We start from the raw sequence: 15,776 nt of genomic DNA on the forward strand, positions 1-15,776 counted from the left end.
GGTTCCAACAAGTTTGAACTACCTCCAAGTTCCTGAAAACAACCTACGCAAGCACTGCCATGGTGACACGCCCTCAGAGGAGACGCCACCAACAGTGGGAGTCACGGGAGGGGGTTCCACATAGCTCAGCTGCCTGTAGATGATGGTGCCACCTGCGGCATTTCCAGAGGCTCAGGTGTTGGGGGCCGGTCCCCAGTGAGCAGTGTCCGGAGGCGGGATTTTGGGAAGTGATCAGATCATGCCTCAACAGATTAATCCGTGGAGGGGTTTATAGCTGAATGGGGTGTTGAGGCGGGTGGAAACTGTTGGTGGCGGGACCTAGTCAGAGGAAGTAGTTCAGCAGGATATGTCCTGGAAGGGCACATGTAGACACACGTAAATATATATTTGGTACTAGATATTTAACTGAGGGGTGCTTTACATTGAATCATATCCCCAGCCCTTTTTGCTTTTTGAGACAGGGTCTTCAAACTTAAATTGCTTAAGTTCTTGCTAAATTGCTGAGGCTGGCTTCAAACTTTAAATCTTCCTGCCTCAGCCTCCCTAGCCCCCGAGCTTACAGGCATGCACCACCACACCAGGATGGAAGAGTATATCTTGTCCCTGGCCCTGTCTCTGTTTCCTGGCTGCCATGAGATGAACAGCTTTTCTCTGGCATGCCCTTCCACCATGATATTTCTGCTTTGATGTATTTTTTTTTTTTTTTTTTTTTTTTTTTTTTGCAGTACTGGGGATCGAACTCAGGGCTTTAGTGCTTGCGAGGCAAGCACTCTACCAACTGAGCTATCTCCCCAGCCCCGATATTTCTGCTTTGAAGTCAGCCAAACATGCAGGGAAGCCTCTGAGAACAAGCTGAAATAAACCTTTCCTCCTTGAAGCCATTTTTCTCAGGTGTTTTGTCATAGTGATAGAAACTAACACAGCAAGTGGAGCTGGAGGGTTTACTCAGGTTTTCACTTGGTTTTGTTCATAATCTTTGCAAACCAGGCACCCACCCTGGCTGGTGAAGGAGGCTGCCCACCCAATGCTCCTTGTGCCCTCTACCTTGAGGCCGGCAATGACCTCTCAGTTACCTCGCTGAGCAACGGTAGGGACAGGGTACAAAATGGGCCTTGGGCCCCTCATGTTCCTGGAAGAGCTCAGCCAAGAGCCACAAGCAAGCTGGATGAAAGCTGAGGAGTGTTGGGGGGCCCAGGGTGGGGAGGAGGTGGAGAAGGCTCAGGGAGCTGGGGAAGGGGCTGCCTCAAGCACCAGCCAGAGGACACTGGAGGGCAGATTCCAGCACTGGACAGAGGGAACCCGGGGTGGACTTGCCTGTGTGGCGGCCTGGAGGCCTGTGCAGGGAGGGGTGGAGGAGGTCACACCCAGGTGGGGCAGTGCAGCCAGCCCTGCAGGGTGACTGGAAAGCTTGGGTTTTCTCTTCAGTTGCAATGTTTGGAGCTACTGTGCTGGAACAGACTGGTGGGAGCCAGGGCAGAAGCAGAGACCAGGGAGTCATCCCGGCTGACTCTGACTTGGGTCAGCGAGGGAAGAGTTCTGCAGAGCCCACAGGATTTGCAGATGGATGGGGCAGAGGGACTTGAGAGAAGGAGAGAGATGGGAAGGACAGAGCTGCCTGACAGGTGGGAGGACATGCGGGCAGGTGTAGGGACAGATGGGAAGGGGTTGTGGCATGATGATGTTGGGCTCCCATAGGACCCTGAGGGGAGGCGCCAGGTAGCAGAGCAGGAGTGGGGTTCAGGGCAGGACCAAGGTCCCACGGAGACGGATGTGCTGGTGTCCTGGGCACTGGGTTAAGATTAGAAGTGAGGCCTGGATGAATCCCTGGAGCAGAGCAGCACCAGGGCCCCGTCAGGACCCGTCCAGAGACTGGAGCCTTGGCACAGGTACAGGGGAGGCTGCCAGGGAGGCCGCTGGGGCTCCAGCACTGGCTCTGTGTCCTCAGGTCTGCGACTTAACGTCTCTGTGCCTTAGTGTTGTCCCCCATGCACTTCAGAGAACAGGGACATGAAGGGCACCCATGTCCTAGGCTGATTGGCCAACAGGCACAGCTCTGCATTGCAAGCATGTTCCTTAGGCAGGACCAAGGAGGTGGCCTAGTGTCCAGGAACCAGATGAAGAGGGGTCTGGAGGTGATGGAGGGAGCCTCTGCCAGGCACTAATGGATGTGGAGAATAAGAAATTCCCAAAATAATGAGGCCTGAGAAAAAGAAAAGGGAGTAAAATGAAGGCCGAGCGTTGACAGCCTTCATCCCCGAGAGGAGTTTTCAGGTGCTGGCTGCAGGCAGGAGACGTTTCGTCGTCCTCAAAAGAAACACCGCAGCAGGCGTCATCTCCTCCAAAGCAGAATCCTTCCTGGCCAGACCTTGACCCAAAGGCTCACATTCCTGACTAAGCAAAACTGAGTATGCTCACTAGACCACCCCTCAAAATATCCGATATAAAGTCGGTCCCTTCTTTGTTCAGTGGCTCACGGCCCACCAGGAGAGCGGGTCCACGGCACCATTTCGTCTCCCTGAATAACGAGCTGAGACGACGCGTGGTGAGCATCCTGCCGGGTCTTTCTGTGCTAGCAGGCGCCCCTGAGCTACCAAGTCAATATGGCTCAGGATGGAGCAGGTGGGCATTGCTCGTGACCAGGAAGAGGAGATGCCAGGAAGGAGCTCCAAGCAGATCCGGGACAGGGTTCTGGGAGGAAAGGGATCCTGGGTGTGGGCAGAGGCAGAGGTAGCAGGGCAAGGTGAGAAGACGGGGTGGCATGGTGGACAGCGTGGGCCCACAGGAGAGGCCTGCAGGGAGGGGGCGAGGGCCCAGCATGGCACCGTAGGTATCCTGCTGGCCTGCAGGGCAGCGGGAGGCAGGCTTCCCGGGAGCACGTGGGCCACAGGGCCAGAGAGCCGGGCAGGGCTCAGCACACTGGCGACGGTGACCCAGGCTCACACCCTGCTGCCTCACATCCCTGCCCTGCTTGGCAGAGACAAGGACAGAAATCAGGCCATGATCTGCACCAGGGCCAGCAGGAACAGAAGATGGCCCAACCATTTGGAGAACAGTCCAGTGTCCCCTCAAGCAGTGAGCAGAGTCCCAGCAGGACACAGCAACCCCACTCCAGGTGGACACTCAGAAGGGGACAGCATCCACCCCCACAATCTCACACAGCACCACAAGGCCAGACAGTCGTGGTCCATCAACAGATGATGGTCAAGGTATGGTCACACGGGAGCACAGTCCAGCAGTGACAAGGAGGAGGTTGGACACCAGTTGATGGTGTTGCCAGAAGCTATGAGGACATGGTTTGAGAAAGAGGAAAAAGAGGTTTATTGCTTTGCTAGCAAAGGAGAAACATGGGGGCCTCCTGTCTCAGAGGCTGTGCTTCTGCCCATCAGCAGCAGGAACAGGGGGCTTTTAAAGAGGTGGCTCAAAGGCCACATGCCACATGTTCGCTGTTGGAGTTGTAATTCACTTGTTAATTTGGAAGATGGTCATTTCTGAGATCTTCTGGTACCATCCCCAGAGTTTGGATGACTTCCTTCCTATGGTGGGGGCGTGCTCAGGGACACTGGGTCTGCCTAGGGTGGGAAGAAAGGTCATCCTGTTTCCCCTGAGATTAGGGAGGAGCAGAATGAGAGGAAGAGAAAGAAACATGTCCATTTAAAAAATAAGTTGCAGTGGCAGAGCAGGGGCTATATTCAAAGCATAAAGTGAACCCCTGTTACAATAGGAATGTCCAGAGTAGGCAAGTCCAGAGACAGGGTGTGGACCCATGGGTGCCAGGGGCTGTTCATGGGGATAGGGCTGCTTTTTTAAAAAAAAAATTTGATACTGGAATGGGTCCCAGGGTCTCACATGTGCTAGGCAAGCATTCTACCCTTTAATTTTATTTGAGACAGGGTCTTGTTAAGTTGCTGAGGCTGGTCAGGCATGGTGGAACAGGCTTGGAATCCCAGCGACTTTGGAGGCTGAGGCAAGAGGATCACAAGTTTGAGCCCAGCCTGGGCAACTTGTGAGGCCCTGTCTAAAAATAAAAAGTAAAGAGGGTTGGGATGTGTCTCGGTGGAAGAGATCCCCTGGGTATAAGCCCCAGTACTACTAAATCAGCCAATCCGCGAGTCGGGTCACAGTCCGTGTCCTTCCTGGAGCTGCCGCGGGACCACCAGGAAGTCTGCTGCTACAGGAGAGCTGCCTTGAGAGACCCCAAGGCTCCGTTTCTCCATGGCTGAAATGAGGTCCCTGGGGGAGAAACTGGGAAACTCCAGGCACAATCCATTCCAGAGCCGGCCGGCCACTGGCTTCCAGTCTGCACTGGGCTTCTTCCAGCTCCTGCCCTTATCACACTTGGCACCAAGTCAGGAATGAGTGAGTCCCTCAGGTCTCCTACCCGGAGGGCGCTGCCCTGAGCTGTTTTTCTGGCAACCTGAAGTAAACAAGCTCCTTGGTGTTTATGGCAAAGTCACAGTAAAGTAATGGTGAATGGGCATAAGCAAGGCTGGAGACAGCTGAGCCGCCCAGGGCTCACAGCGCGGCCACACTGCTGTCACCAGCCGTCTCCCAGGGCTGGAGGAAATGGGGGACTTCCTGAGAAGGGAGGCAGAGGCGGCTGGTGAGACAGACTACGGAACTCCTGCCAAGCGGCCGGTCTCAACACTCGGGGCCTAGCTGCAGGGGAGGCTGGTGCAGAGCTTGTCAAGGCGGGTTCCAGTCACCCAGCCGGCAGGCCCCAGGTCTCCTAAGACCCCACGCTCTGCCTCTGCAGGCCTCCTGGGCTCCCCCGGATGGAACCCGCTGAAGTCCTGCCCCAGACTGCCTGGACAGAAGTGGTCTTTGGAGGTGGAGAAGAGGCGAGAGCTTGAGGGAAACACAAAGCAAGCCGCCAGTCCTGGGGTGGACAGGCTGGCTGAGGGAACCTCTTGACCGGGTTCCCAAGAACCGGTGGGGTCCTGCTTGGCAGCAGCAGCCAGTGCAGTCCAGTAGGGACATGGTACTGGGGCCTGTGTCCTCAGCACCCGCCCTGGGGGACTGTGCTGCAACCTCCCTGGGTCCACGGCCAGGGGAGGAGTGGAGCAGGGACCAAGGAGCTCCTGGGCCAAGCAGGAGCCGATTCAGGACACAGGGCCTGTGACTGACTGACACCAGGGAAGGAATCTCCTCACCTCAGATGCACAGTTTCCGTAGGAGAGCAGGTGAACCTGCAGGCCTTGCCCACAGGAGACAGCACTGTGGGGTTCCCAGCCCTTTTTTAAAGGGAGCTTGGCGAGGATGGGCTGGGGAAAGAGTGTGGGGATGACGTCGGTTACGTGAGCACAAGGCGGTACACCAGTGTGGGGCAGTTATTGGGAGGCTTAGACTGGCTCAATTTCCATTGTCTGCTCAATAAGTAACACTGAAGAGTCCCTTAAAGTTATGTTTCTCAAAATATAACTATTTGTTGGGGTTTAATTAATAGTGCACAAGGCATAAGAGAATGGATTTACAGATAATTCAAGATTTACAGATTTCCCAGGAATCTGGGAGTGTCAGGCCGGGAAGAGTTTGCAGAACTTCCGAACTCTTACTTCCTTGTCCTTCTTGAGGTCTGCTTCCCAACAATTTCTTAGTTCTCCTCCCTCAGGACTTCTGGAGTCAACGTTCCCTGCTGGTGCCCGGGCACGTGCTTAAGGCACATGCTGGAAGCCCGCGACCGGGGGACGCCGCACCGCTAAAATGCCCTGCTTCCAAAAGACTTTTAAAATATATATATATTTCCAGATGTTGATGGACCTTTACTTTATTAATTTATATGTGGTGCTGAGAATCGAGCCCAGTGACTCACGGAAGCGCTCTACACTGAGCCACAACCCCAGCAACTCCTAAGGGCTTTTCTGGGGGGTGCCTTTTTCTAGTACTTCGAATTCTTCGGGTCGGCAGATGCTCAGGCGCTCAGGCAACCCGCCGCGCTGCCTGCAACCGCCCGGATAACTGTCCGCAGCCCGCGAGGACCCGGCTCCCGCCCCGTCCCTAACCTGCGAGCATGCGCAGTCGCTGACCACAGCAAACCCACAGGCCCCGCCCCGCCCCGCCCCTTTGCCTCTCCGCAGCCTGCCATTGGTTGACCCTGGCGCGCGTCTGGAGTGCCGATGCGGACGACCAATGAGCGCGCTGGTGGGGGTGACCGAGGGAGGGCCGGCGAAGCGGGCCGGCGCGCGTCCATTGGCCGGCTGGGCGAGGGGAGGAGCCGCTGGCTCTGGCCGCCGCCGCGATGATCCTGGGTCGCCTGAGCCGCCTGAGCCGCCTGCTGAAGCCGGCGCTGCTGTGCGGGGCCCTGGCTGCTCCTGGCTTGGCCGGTGCCATGGTGAGTGCCGCGTCCCCTGCCCGCGGGGCCGTTAGGGGACGCGCGGGATCCCGGCCGCGGGCCGGAGCGTCGGGTGGGCGTCCTCCGCCCCCACGGGCCCCGCGCGGACGCGAGTGACTGCGTCTGGTCACGCTCTCCGCAGCCTGGCTCAGGCGCAGGCGGGCAGGAGCGGGATCGGGAGAATCGTCAGCCAGGGTAGGGGGCGTCCGCCCAGGAGTGGACTGTCCAGGACGGCGGATCGGGGTCGGGTCAGCTTCCGGGACTGCAGGCCAAGGCCGGGCTGGAGGCGGGGCCGGGTGCGGAGGTCCAGGGCAGCGGTCATCCAGTTCCGGCGGGTGTTGGCGCCTGGGACGGCGAGGCAGAGCTGGGCCGCAGGGGCCTCGGGTGGCATCCCCGGGCGGAGCAGGGGCAGCGGCGGCTGGGCCAACCGGGGCGCCCCACCGACTGGGCCTCGGTCAGCTGCGCAGTGCGTCACAGTCGGCCCTTTGTCCTGGCCTGCCTTTGTCCTGGCCTGCCTTTGTCCTGGTGGGCTAGACTGGCGGGCATGGGCTGTGCAGCCGCGGGGTCCGTTCCCAAGGCGCGGTGGGCGCCGGCACCCCTCCCTCGCCGTCGTGGCAACCTTTGGGGTGGAGAACGGCCCTCCAACTTCAGGGTCGGCCTCCTGTAGCCCCTCTTAGCACCGTGGAGGAGCCCTGACCTTTTCGTGCCCCAGGGCCCCGGTTTCCTCAGTCCTCCAGCGAGGACCTGGACCTGGCCAAGCAGGCCTACTGCTGCTCAGCCCCGCTTGCCTTGCAGTGTGCGTCCCACGATGACTGGCGCTGCTGCCGCTCCATGCATGACTTCTCAGCGAAGGACATCGACGGGCATATGGTTTGCCTGGACAAGTACAAGTGGGTATTTGCTCATGGGGGTGCACAGTCTACCCGGGAGGGGAGCCGCTGACCTCTCCTGATCACAATCACCCCCTCTAGGGGCTTCGTGTGCATCGTCACTAATGTGGCCACCCAGTGAAGCAAAACCGATGTAAACTATACTCAGCTTGTCGATCTGCACGCCCGATATGCTGAGTGCGGTTTACGGATCCTGGCCTTTCCCTGCAACCAGTTTGGGAGGCAGGTAGGACGCTGCCCCAGCCCTGTCAGAGGACGAGGGACTTGGTCAGGGCCTATGTATGTGGAGTGCAGTCCAGGACTGGGGTGCCTGCAGCCCACACCTTTTTACTGCTGCAGGAGCCAGGGACTGATGAGGAGATCAAGGAGTTTGCCGCCAGCTATAATGTCAAATTCGACATGTACAGCAAGATCTGTGTGAATGGGGAGGATGCCCACCCACTGTGGAAGTGGATGAAAGTCCAGCCCAAAGGGAAGGGCATGCTGGGAAAGTGAGTGGCCCTTGGGGGGATGGGGCCCGCGGGCTGGCTAGTCACTGATTCCTCACCTCCTTGTGCTTCTGTTGTAGTGCCATCAAGTGGAACTTCACCAAGGTGAGGGCGGTGGGAGGGAGGGAAGGGGCAGGGTTGCTTGCAGGTCAGTGGCCCCCCAGGTCCTGCCCCTACCATCACCGGCCCTCCTCTTTGCAGTTCCTCATAGACAAGAATGGCTGCGTGGTGAAGCGGTATGGTCCCATGGAGGAGCCCCTGGTAGGTGCCTTTTGGGGAGCCAACCTAGTGGGGGCCCTGGGAGGGGCCACCCCTTACCTACCTCTCCCCACAGGTGATAGAGAAGGACCTGCCCTGCTATCTCTAGTTCCACAAGCTGTGCCCCTGCTGAGCCTCTGCCCATGCCCCCAGAGCCTTCTACCCTGCAACCATGATGGCCCACCTGCAAACCAGCCTTGCTGGTGGGGTGGGCCTGAGAACCTGGCGTGCACCTGCTGGAGGAAGGTCCTGTGGCCCCGTGGGCTTAGCTTGGTGCTCCACCCTGGCTGCCTTGTGGGAATAAAATGTAGAAATCTATCTCTGTGTCCTGCACGGGGGTGGGGCTCCCCTCAAGGTTCAGAGAGCTGCTGTGGGATCTGGGTCACCTGCTCAGGCTGTGCTGATTCCCTAAGCTGGGCCCCAGGGCACAGGCAGGACCTGGGCGTGGGCAAGGAGAATTCCTTGAGGACTTAATTCTCCTAAGCTGTTGTTCTTCCTGGCAAGGGTGTTGACCTGTTAGGAGGCAGTCATTTGGGGCCTTCAGGAGCCCCTGTCCTTCCCAGTTCTGGAGGCAGCAGTCAGAGGAAGGAGGGTCAGGGCCCAGGGACACTAGTCAGGGTGAGCATGCCTGCCTCTGGGCTGCATTTGTTCCTTGGCGTGCCCGCAGGGTATCACTAATGGTCTCCTCAGGTGTGGGCGTGAACTGGGGCCAGGAGGGACCCGTAGACCAGCATCGGCTGCGGTCTGGAGGGGCCCAGGCTGGCTGCCTGCCTGCAGTCTGAAGAAACAGCCTGAGCAGGGGCTGGCAGAGTGGCCAAGCCCAGCTGTCCCCCTGGTCTCCTGCCCTCTTGGAACACCTCCAGGAAAGGCCAGCAGCAGGGGACCTGGCTGCTGGGGTCTGGGAGGGGCTGGAGGCCTCCAGGTTCAGAAGGATGGGGATCATGGGTCCCCTGAGCTCACCCCAAACAGTCTCAGCTGTTTCACAGGGTCTACTGGCTCCTGCCTTCCTGTCCCCACCTCTCCTGAGAAGTTGTGGGCCAGAGGCCAGGCACTGCTGTGGGACAGCACGTCTGCTCCCTCAGCCTCCAGTGAGGGTCTGGTGGCCACCTGTCCCTCCAGGTTCTGGGCTGTGGCTCCTCCTTTTTGTGCCCAAGCCAAAAAGCACTTGGGCAAGGGCTGGGAAGAAGGCGAGGCGCAGAGGCCAGTCCTGAGCCCGAGACCCACAGGGTGGGCCCCAGGCCCCAGGGACACCCAGACAGCTGCTCTGAGGTGTTGGGCTGTGCTGTCTGCCCAGTGTGGGAGTAGGAGCTGGCAGGACTCCCTGCATGGCCTGCAGTGGCCTCTGCACCCCAGGAGTGTAAGTGCCCTCAGTGCTGGTGTAAGCTGGGGTACCCTCCCACTCTCCCAGCAGGAGGAGCAGATTGCGGGAAGTAGGCAAAAGGCACATGTATTTAGAAAAGATCTCTTTACATATATACATGGGAATTCCTTATAAATACATTAGAAACTAGAGGCCACCTGCCCGCGGATCCGGGCCCTGGGTGAGGTGGCCAGGCAATAATTTAGGGAGCAAGGGGAGGGGATTGCATATATTAATGGGGGTCTGCCCCACAGGGCCCCCAAGTCACGGGCCTGAGCACCGGGGTTTCCTGAGTTTGCAGCTCTTGGGACCACCAGCTTTGCCTCTTCAGTCTTTGGGGCCTGGGCCAGGTGGTCCTGTGGGCCTGGCTGAGGGTCCTGCACCCGGATAGTCCTGAGTGGGCCTGTGATGGCGCTGCCGGGTGCCACTGGGTGGGAAGGCACTGCAGGTGCTGGTGGGCCCTCAGAAGCCGCAGGGTCCTCAGTGGCTCCCGCTGGCTCCCAGGGAAGTGGCTCCAGTGTGGCAGCTGGACAGCCATCAACCAGGGGGGCCAGCTGGGCCGCAGTCTAGGAGTTGGGAAACGGCGGGCTGAACTGGATGACGCTCTGCCGCTCTGCGCCTGCGGCACCCGCACCCACGAGCGGACCCGGGGGCTCGGGAGGCCCAGCATGCAAGGAGCGCAGCATGTCCTCCAGCACCTCCTTGAAGTTGATGTCACAGCCCTGATGTGCCAGGGCGGCGGGGTCAGCCATGGAGTGCCGAGTGCCCAGCAGCAGGGCACTGGGGTCTGGGCGTGGCGCCGGGAAGGCAAAATGTGGAGGTGGTGGGAAGGCCTCGGCCGGCGGGCTGTAGGTGAGGTCGAGCACCTCGCCGGGGCCGTAGGGCAGGGCCAGCGCGCGCGGGGTGGGCGGCCTGGGGGCAGGGAGGCCGGCGGGGCACGCGCTCCTGCGCTTGACGTCCGCGTCCATCTGCCGCAGCTCTTGCAGCACGCGGCGCACGCAGCTCTCGGGTATCTTGATGCCTGCGGGTGGTAGAGGCAAAGCGGTCGGCGCTGCTCCATGCGCCCCCGGCCGGCCCCGTCACCCGCCGCGCATGCGCCCACTCACCCACTTGCTTCTTCTTGTCCTTGGTCTTCAGACGCACAATCTGCAAGTAGCTGCTGCTGCTAACGTCGGCCATGACGGCGGCGATGCGGCCCCACACGCGCAGCAGCGCCCCGCACAGCATGTAGTGGTGCCGCAGTCGCAGGCCCTGCGCACAGTCCTTGCCCTCCTGCACTAGCCGGCAGTGCTGGTTCCTGTGGGTGGTCACGGTCATCAGTCCTGCCTGTTACAGTGCCCACCGCCGCTGGCAGGGTCCCCCACCCCAGGTGCCTGATGGGCCACCCCCTCCTTGGGGCTGTTCGGCCCTCAAGGGGCTGCCTGAGGGGTAGGGCAGGGCTCTAGTGTCCAGTGTGTGCCCTCCCAGCCTGGCCCAGGCCCTCACCACGCAGTGTGGCTGCAGTGCGTCAGCGAGAAGGCGTAGCCGCTCTCCCAGTGCTCCCGGGCCTCCTCTGCAGTGACCTGGGGACACGGCTGTAAGCCAGGGCTGCCCTCCAGGGAGGGCACAGGAGGAGGGCCCACCAAGGGCTGGCCTGGGCTGCCCCTCTACCCACCTGGCGGAACTTGCGGCACAGGCTGTCCCAGGTCTCCAGCTGGCTCTGCCGGCCGATGTTGGGCTTGTACACAGTGAACTGCTTGCCACGGTTCTGCTCGGCCAGGAGGCAGCTGGGCTTGTTGCCTCGCACCTGGGGAGGGCAGTGTAAGGGCAGCGGTGAGGCTGGTGCCCTCCAGGGTCCGCAGGCAGGTGACTTCCTGCCTACTCATCAGGAGTGGGGCCCCAGAGGCAGGAAGCGCTGTCCTGGCCTCCCAGGCACTGGTCTTGCTGCAGTGTGAGTGGCAGGTGTGCTGCAGGAGGCTGCCCACCTTGTAGGAGAGGTAGAAGCCATCGTAGGGGCCTGTCAGCTCCAGCGACTTGGCGAACGCCTCCTCCCACTTCAGGCCACGGTCCACACTGATCTACCACGGCAGTAGGGCATTAGTGGGGTGGAGCCAGAGGCGAAGGCTGGGAGCTGGGCAGCGCCCTGCTCACCTTATAGAAGACCACCTGCCCGTCCTGTGGGTGCCCAGGGGCCAGGAACACCTGCTGACTTTCCTCGTAGATCTCATCAATGCCGGGAGCCAGGTCTGGGAAGAGGGCAGCGTGGGGTGGTGAGCAGAGCCAAGGCCTAAGAGCCCCAGGGCTGGGCCAGTGACCCAGGGGATCTAGCTGGACCTGTGCTTTGGGAGCCCTTGATGACACCACTGAGGCAACCCCCAGGGAACCACATGGGACAGAAAAACTGGCTCAGACATGGCTCAGCATGTGGACACCTGTGGCCAGTTCATCACGTGTGCCTCAGTGCTCTGCACTGTCCAGCTGTTGAGGGTGTGTGGGCTCCGTGAACCAGCTGTCTCCGCACAGCCCCGCCACCGAGGCTCACCCAGGATGCCCATGTCGTATCTGCCCTCCTTCTTGTCCATCTCGATGAGGTGGTCGAAGGTGTCTGAGAAGTACTGGAAGAGTGCGTTCTGCTTGTGGACCTCCAGCCCCAGGATGCGGTTGAGGAACTTGGTGATGGAGCAGTCTGGGTGCAGGAGGGGCCAGGTCTCAGGCTGCACTGGGCCACCTGCTCCCCCGCCTGTGCCCGGGTGCCGTGGGGACTCACCCTTCTCCACATCCAGGCAGCCGGACCGAGACTCCCGCCCTCCAATGCCGACTGACAGCAGGCCTTGCTTCATGTCTGCAGGAAGCGGGGCCTTGCGTGCTGATCCTGAGAAGCCCTCCCAGGCCCTGGCTCCTCCCTGAGCCTCTGCCTGGCACCCGTGTGTAGGGCTAGGGGTCCCTGATGCTGAACTCCCAGGGCCAGAGGCTTTATTCTTAGGGGTCAAACAAGAGTCCTGGGAACAAGCCTCAGTCGGGGCTGCTGAGGACCACTGGCTTCCACAGCCATCTAGTCCTTTGTGTGAGTGTGGGAGGGGGCTTTCCACGCAAGCAGCCTGCAGAACTGGTGCCCCAGCTGCTGAACCCTGCTGCTGTGCTGTCCTCCCAAAGACCCCAGCTGCCCCCAGCTCACCCCGGAAGAAGGCCGCATCCCCTCCAGGGTAGCCGCGGGGCAGGGGCACCTTGCTGTCGGTCTGGCTCAGGATGGTGCTGAGGACGCGGCTGAGGGCCCGGGCACCGTACTGAGGGCAGGAGGTGGGGAGTGAGCTGGGGAGAGCTGGACTGGAACCTGGCCTTCCCGGCCCCAGCCTCCCCAGGTACCTTGTTTTCAAAGTTGTACTTGCTCAGGTCACGGGACTCAGTGGCACGGCGGTCTCCGTGAGTCAGGGCGCCCTGCCAGGGTTGGGAGGCCATCTGTGTGCTGCCCGGAGGAGCCTCCCCTGGCGTACCTCGGGCCCCAGCCCCAGCCCCAGCCTGGCCCCACCGCTCACCAGGCTCTCCAGCCGCTTGGCCACGATGGAGGCGAACCTGCGCTCCCCAGCCAGCTCAGAGATGAGGAAGACGTACTCGGGCGCAGAGACCTGGTTGGACCGGTGGGTGCGGCCTGGGGGCAGAAGGGCTCTCAGGGACGGCCTGAGGGGACATGGGGAAGGGGCCAGCCTTGGTGGGGGCCAGGCTCACCAAACTGCTGGATGGCACGGTCAGCGCTCCAGGGCAGCTCCAGGGTCATGTGCACACGCCGCCGTTGGTTCTTGACCCTGCGGTCGGCTTGGAGGGAGACACCGGAGCTCGAGGCCTCCGAGATGATGGCCACAAGCTGCAGGGGGGGAGGTCAGTGGGCTGGGAGCAGCCAGCCTCTCCTCAGCCACTCAGCTGAGGGCCACCAGGACAGAGGTGACCAGTATGCCCTAGGAAAGCCAGAGATACAAGGAACAGAGGGCCTGCGGGGACACCTGTGCACACACACAGGAGGAGACAGGAGTGCACACACACACACAGGAGGAGACAGGAGTGCACACACACACAGGAGGAGACAGGAGTGCACACACACACACAGGAGGAGACAGGAGTGCACACACACACAGGAGGAGACAGGAGTGCACACACACACAGGAGGAGACAGGAGTGCACACACACACACAGGAGAAGACAGGAGTGCACACACACACACAAGAGGAGACAGAGTGCACACACACACAGGAGGAGACAGGAGTGCACACACACACACAAGAGGAGACAGAGTGCACACACACACAGGAGGAGACAGGAGTGCACACACACAGGAGGAGACAGGAGTGCACACACACACACAGGAGGAGGCAGGAGTGCACACACACACACAAGAGGAGACAGGAGTGCACACACACACAGGAGGAGACAGGAGTGCACACACACACACAGGAGGAGACAGGAGTGCACACACACACACAGGAGAAGACAGGAGTGCACACACACACACAAGAGGAGACAGAGTGCACACACACACAGGAGGAGGCAGGAGTGCACACACACACACACAGGAGGAGACAGGAGTGCACACACACACACAGGAGGAGGCAGGAGTGCACACACACACACAGGAGGAGACAGGAGTGCACACACACACACAAGAGGAGACAGAGTGCACACACACACAGGAGGAGACAGGAGTGCACACACACACACAAAGGAGGAGACAGAGTGCACACATACACAGGAGGAGACAGGAGTGCACACACACACAAAGGAGGAGACAGGAGTGCACACACACACACAGGAGACAGGAGTGCACACACACACACAGGAGGAGACAGGAGTGCACACACACAGGAGGAGACAGGAGTGCACACACACACACAGGAGACAGGAGTGCACACACACACAGGAGGAGACAGGAGTGCACACACACACACACACACACACAGGAGGAGACAGGAGTGCACACACACACACAAGAGGAGACAGGAGTGCACACACACACACACACAGGAGGAGACAGGAGTGCACACACACACAGGAGGAGAGAGGAGTGCACACACACACACAGGAGGAGACAGGAGTGCACACACACACAGGAGGAGACAGGAGTGCACACACACACATAGGAGGAGACAGGAGTGCACACACACACACACAGGAGGAGACAGGAGTGCACACACACACACACACACAGGAGGAGACAGGAGTGCACACACACACAAGAGGAGACAGAGTGCACACACACACAGGAGGAGACAGGAGTGCACACACACACACAAGAGGAGACAGAGTGCACACACACAGGAGGAGACAGGAGTGCACACACACACACAGGAGGAGACAGGAGTGCACACACACACACAGGAGGAGACAGGAGTGCACACACACACAGGAGGAGACAGGAGTACACACACACACAGGAGGAGACAGGAGTGCACACACACACACAAGAGGAGACAGGAGTGCACACACACACACACAGGAGGAGACAGGAGTGCACACACACACACAGGAGGAGAGAGGAGTGCACACACACACACACAGGAGGAGACAGGAGTGCACACACACACACACAGGAGGAGACAGGAGTGCACACACACACACAAGAGGAGACAGAGTGCACACACACACAGGAGGAGACAGGAGTGCACACACACACACAAGAGGAGACAGGAGTGCACACACACAAGAGGAGACAGAGTGCACACATACACAGGAGGAGACAGGAGTGCACACACACACAGGAGGAGACAGGAGTGCACACACACACACAGGAGACAGGAGTGCACACACACACAGGAGGAGACAGGAGTGCACACACACACAGGAGGAGACAGGAGTGCACACACACACACAAGAGGAGACAGGAGTGCACACACACACACACAGGAGGAGACAGGAGTGCACACACACACAGGAGGAGAGGAGTGCACACACACACAGGAGGAGACAGGAGTGCACACACACACAGGAGGAGACAGGAGTGCACACACACACAGGAGGAGACAGGAGTGCACACACACACAGGAGGAGAGGAGACAGGAGTGCACACACACACAGGAGGAGACAGGAGTGCACACACACATAGGAGGAGACAGGAGTGCACACACACACACACACAGGAGGAGACAGGAGTGCACACACACACACACGCAGGAGGAGACAGGAGTTCACACACACACAGGAGGAGAGAGGAGTGCACACACACACACAGGAGGAGACAGGAGTGCACACACACACAGGAGGAGACAGGAGTGCACACACACACACAGGAGGAGACAAGAGTGCACACACACACAGGAGGAGACAGGAGTGCACACACACACAGGAGGAGACAGGAGTGCACACACACACAGGAGGAGACAGGAGTGCACACACACACAGGAGGAGACAGGAGTGCACACACACACCTGCATGGGCATGGGAGTGCGCACACACACACACATCTGCATAGGCACAGGAGTGTGCACACA

At 59.9% G+C, this 15,776-nt stretch overlaps 2 protein-coding genes across 5 annotated transcripts in view; one reads left to right on the top strand and one right to left on the bottom strand.

The window, feature by feature from the left end:
- Positions 1 to 6,177: 6,177 nt before the first annotated feature.
- On the top strand, positions 6,178 to 8,282 carry Gpx4 (glutathione peroxidase 4). The gene is made up of 7 exons (XM_047531468.1): positions 6,178 to 6,328; positions 7,124 to 7,218; positions 7,300 to 7,444; positions 7,558 to 7,709; positions 7,787 to 7,811; positions 7,908 to 7,967; positions 8,041 to 8,282. The coding sequence occupies exons 1-7, from the start codon at positions 6,236 to 6,238 to the stop codon at positions 8,071 to 8,073; spliced, it is 603 nt and encodes a 200-aa protein (XP_047387424.1). The 5' UTR covers positions 6,178 to 6,235; the 3' UTR covers positions 8,074 to 8,282.
- Positions 8,283 to 9,380: 1,098 nt separating this feature from the next.
- Positions 9,381 to 15,776, bottom strand: part of Sbno2 (strawberry notch homolog 2) — a 49,421-nt gene continuing 43,025 nt past the window's right edge. For 3 of the 4 annotated variants that reach the window (XM_047531249.1, XM_047531250.1, XM_047531251.1), the window contains 12 exons: positions 13,027 to 13,162; positions 12,837 to 12,949; positions 12,667 to 12,738; positions 12,479 to 12,587; positions 12,071 to 12,145; positions 11,846 to 11,989; positions 11,455 to 11,549; positions 11,289 to 11,381; positions 10,979 to 11,110; positions 10,810 to 10,886; positions 10,431 to 10,621; positions 9,381 to 10,345 (listed from right to left, as the gene is read on the bottom strand). In XM_047531249.1, the coding sequence (XP_047387205.1) occupies positions 9,891 to 10,345; positions 10,431 to 10,621; positions 10,810 to 10,886; positions 10,979 to 11,110; positions 11,289 to 11,381; positions 11,455 to 11,549; positions 11,846 to 11,989; positions 12,071 to 12,145; positions 12,479 to 12,587; positions 12,667 to 12,738; positions 12,837 to 12,949; positions 13,027 to 13,162 (1,692 nt within the window). In that variant the 3' untranslated portion in view covers positions 9,381 to 9,890. The remainder of the gene's footprint in view (positions 10,346 to 10,430; positions 10,622 to 10,809; positions 10,887 to 10,978; positions 11,111 to 11,288; positions 11,382 to 11,454; positions 11,550 to 11,845; positions 11,990 to 12,070; positions 12,146 to 12,478; positions 12,588 to 12,666; positions 12,739 to 12,836; positions 12,950 to 13,026; positions 13,163 to 15,776) is intronic. The other variant, XR_007105793.1, reaches the window with a different exon arrangement.

The sequence above is a fragment of the Sciurus carolinensis genome, chromosome 17, assembly GCF_902686445.1.
Source record: "Sciurus carolinensis chromosome 17, mSciCar1.2, whole genome shotgun sequence".
NCBI classification, from domain to species: Eukaryota; Metazoa; Chordata; class Mammalia; order Rodentia; family Sciuridae; genus Sciurus; species Sciurus carolinensis.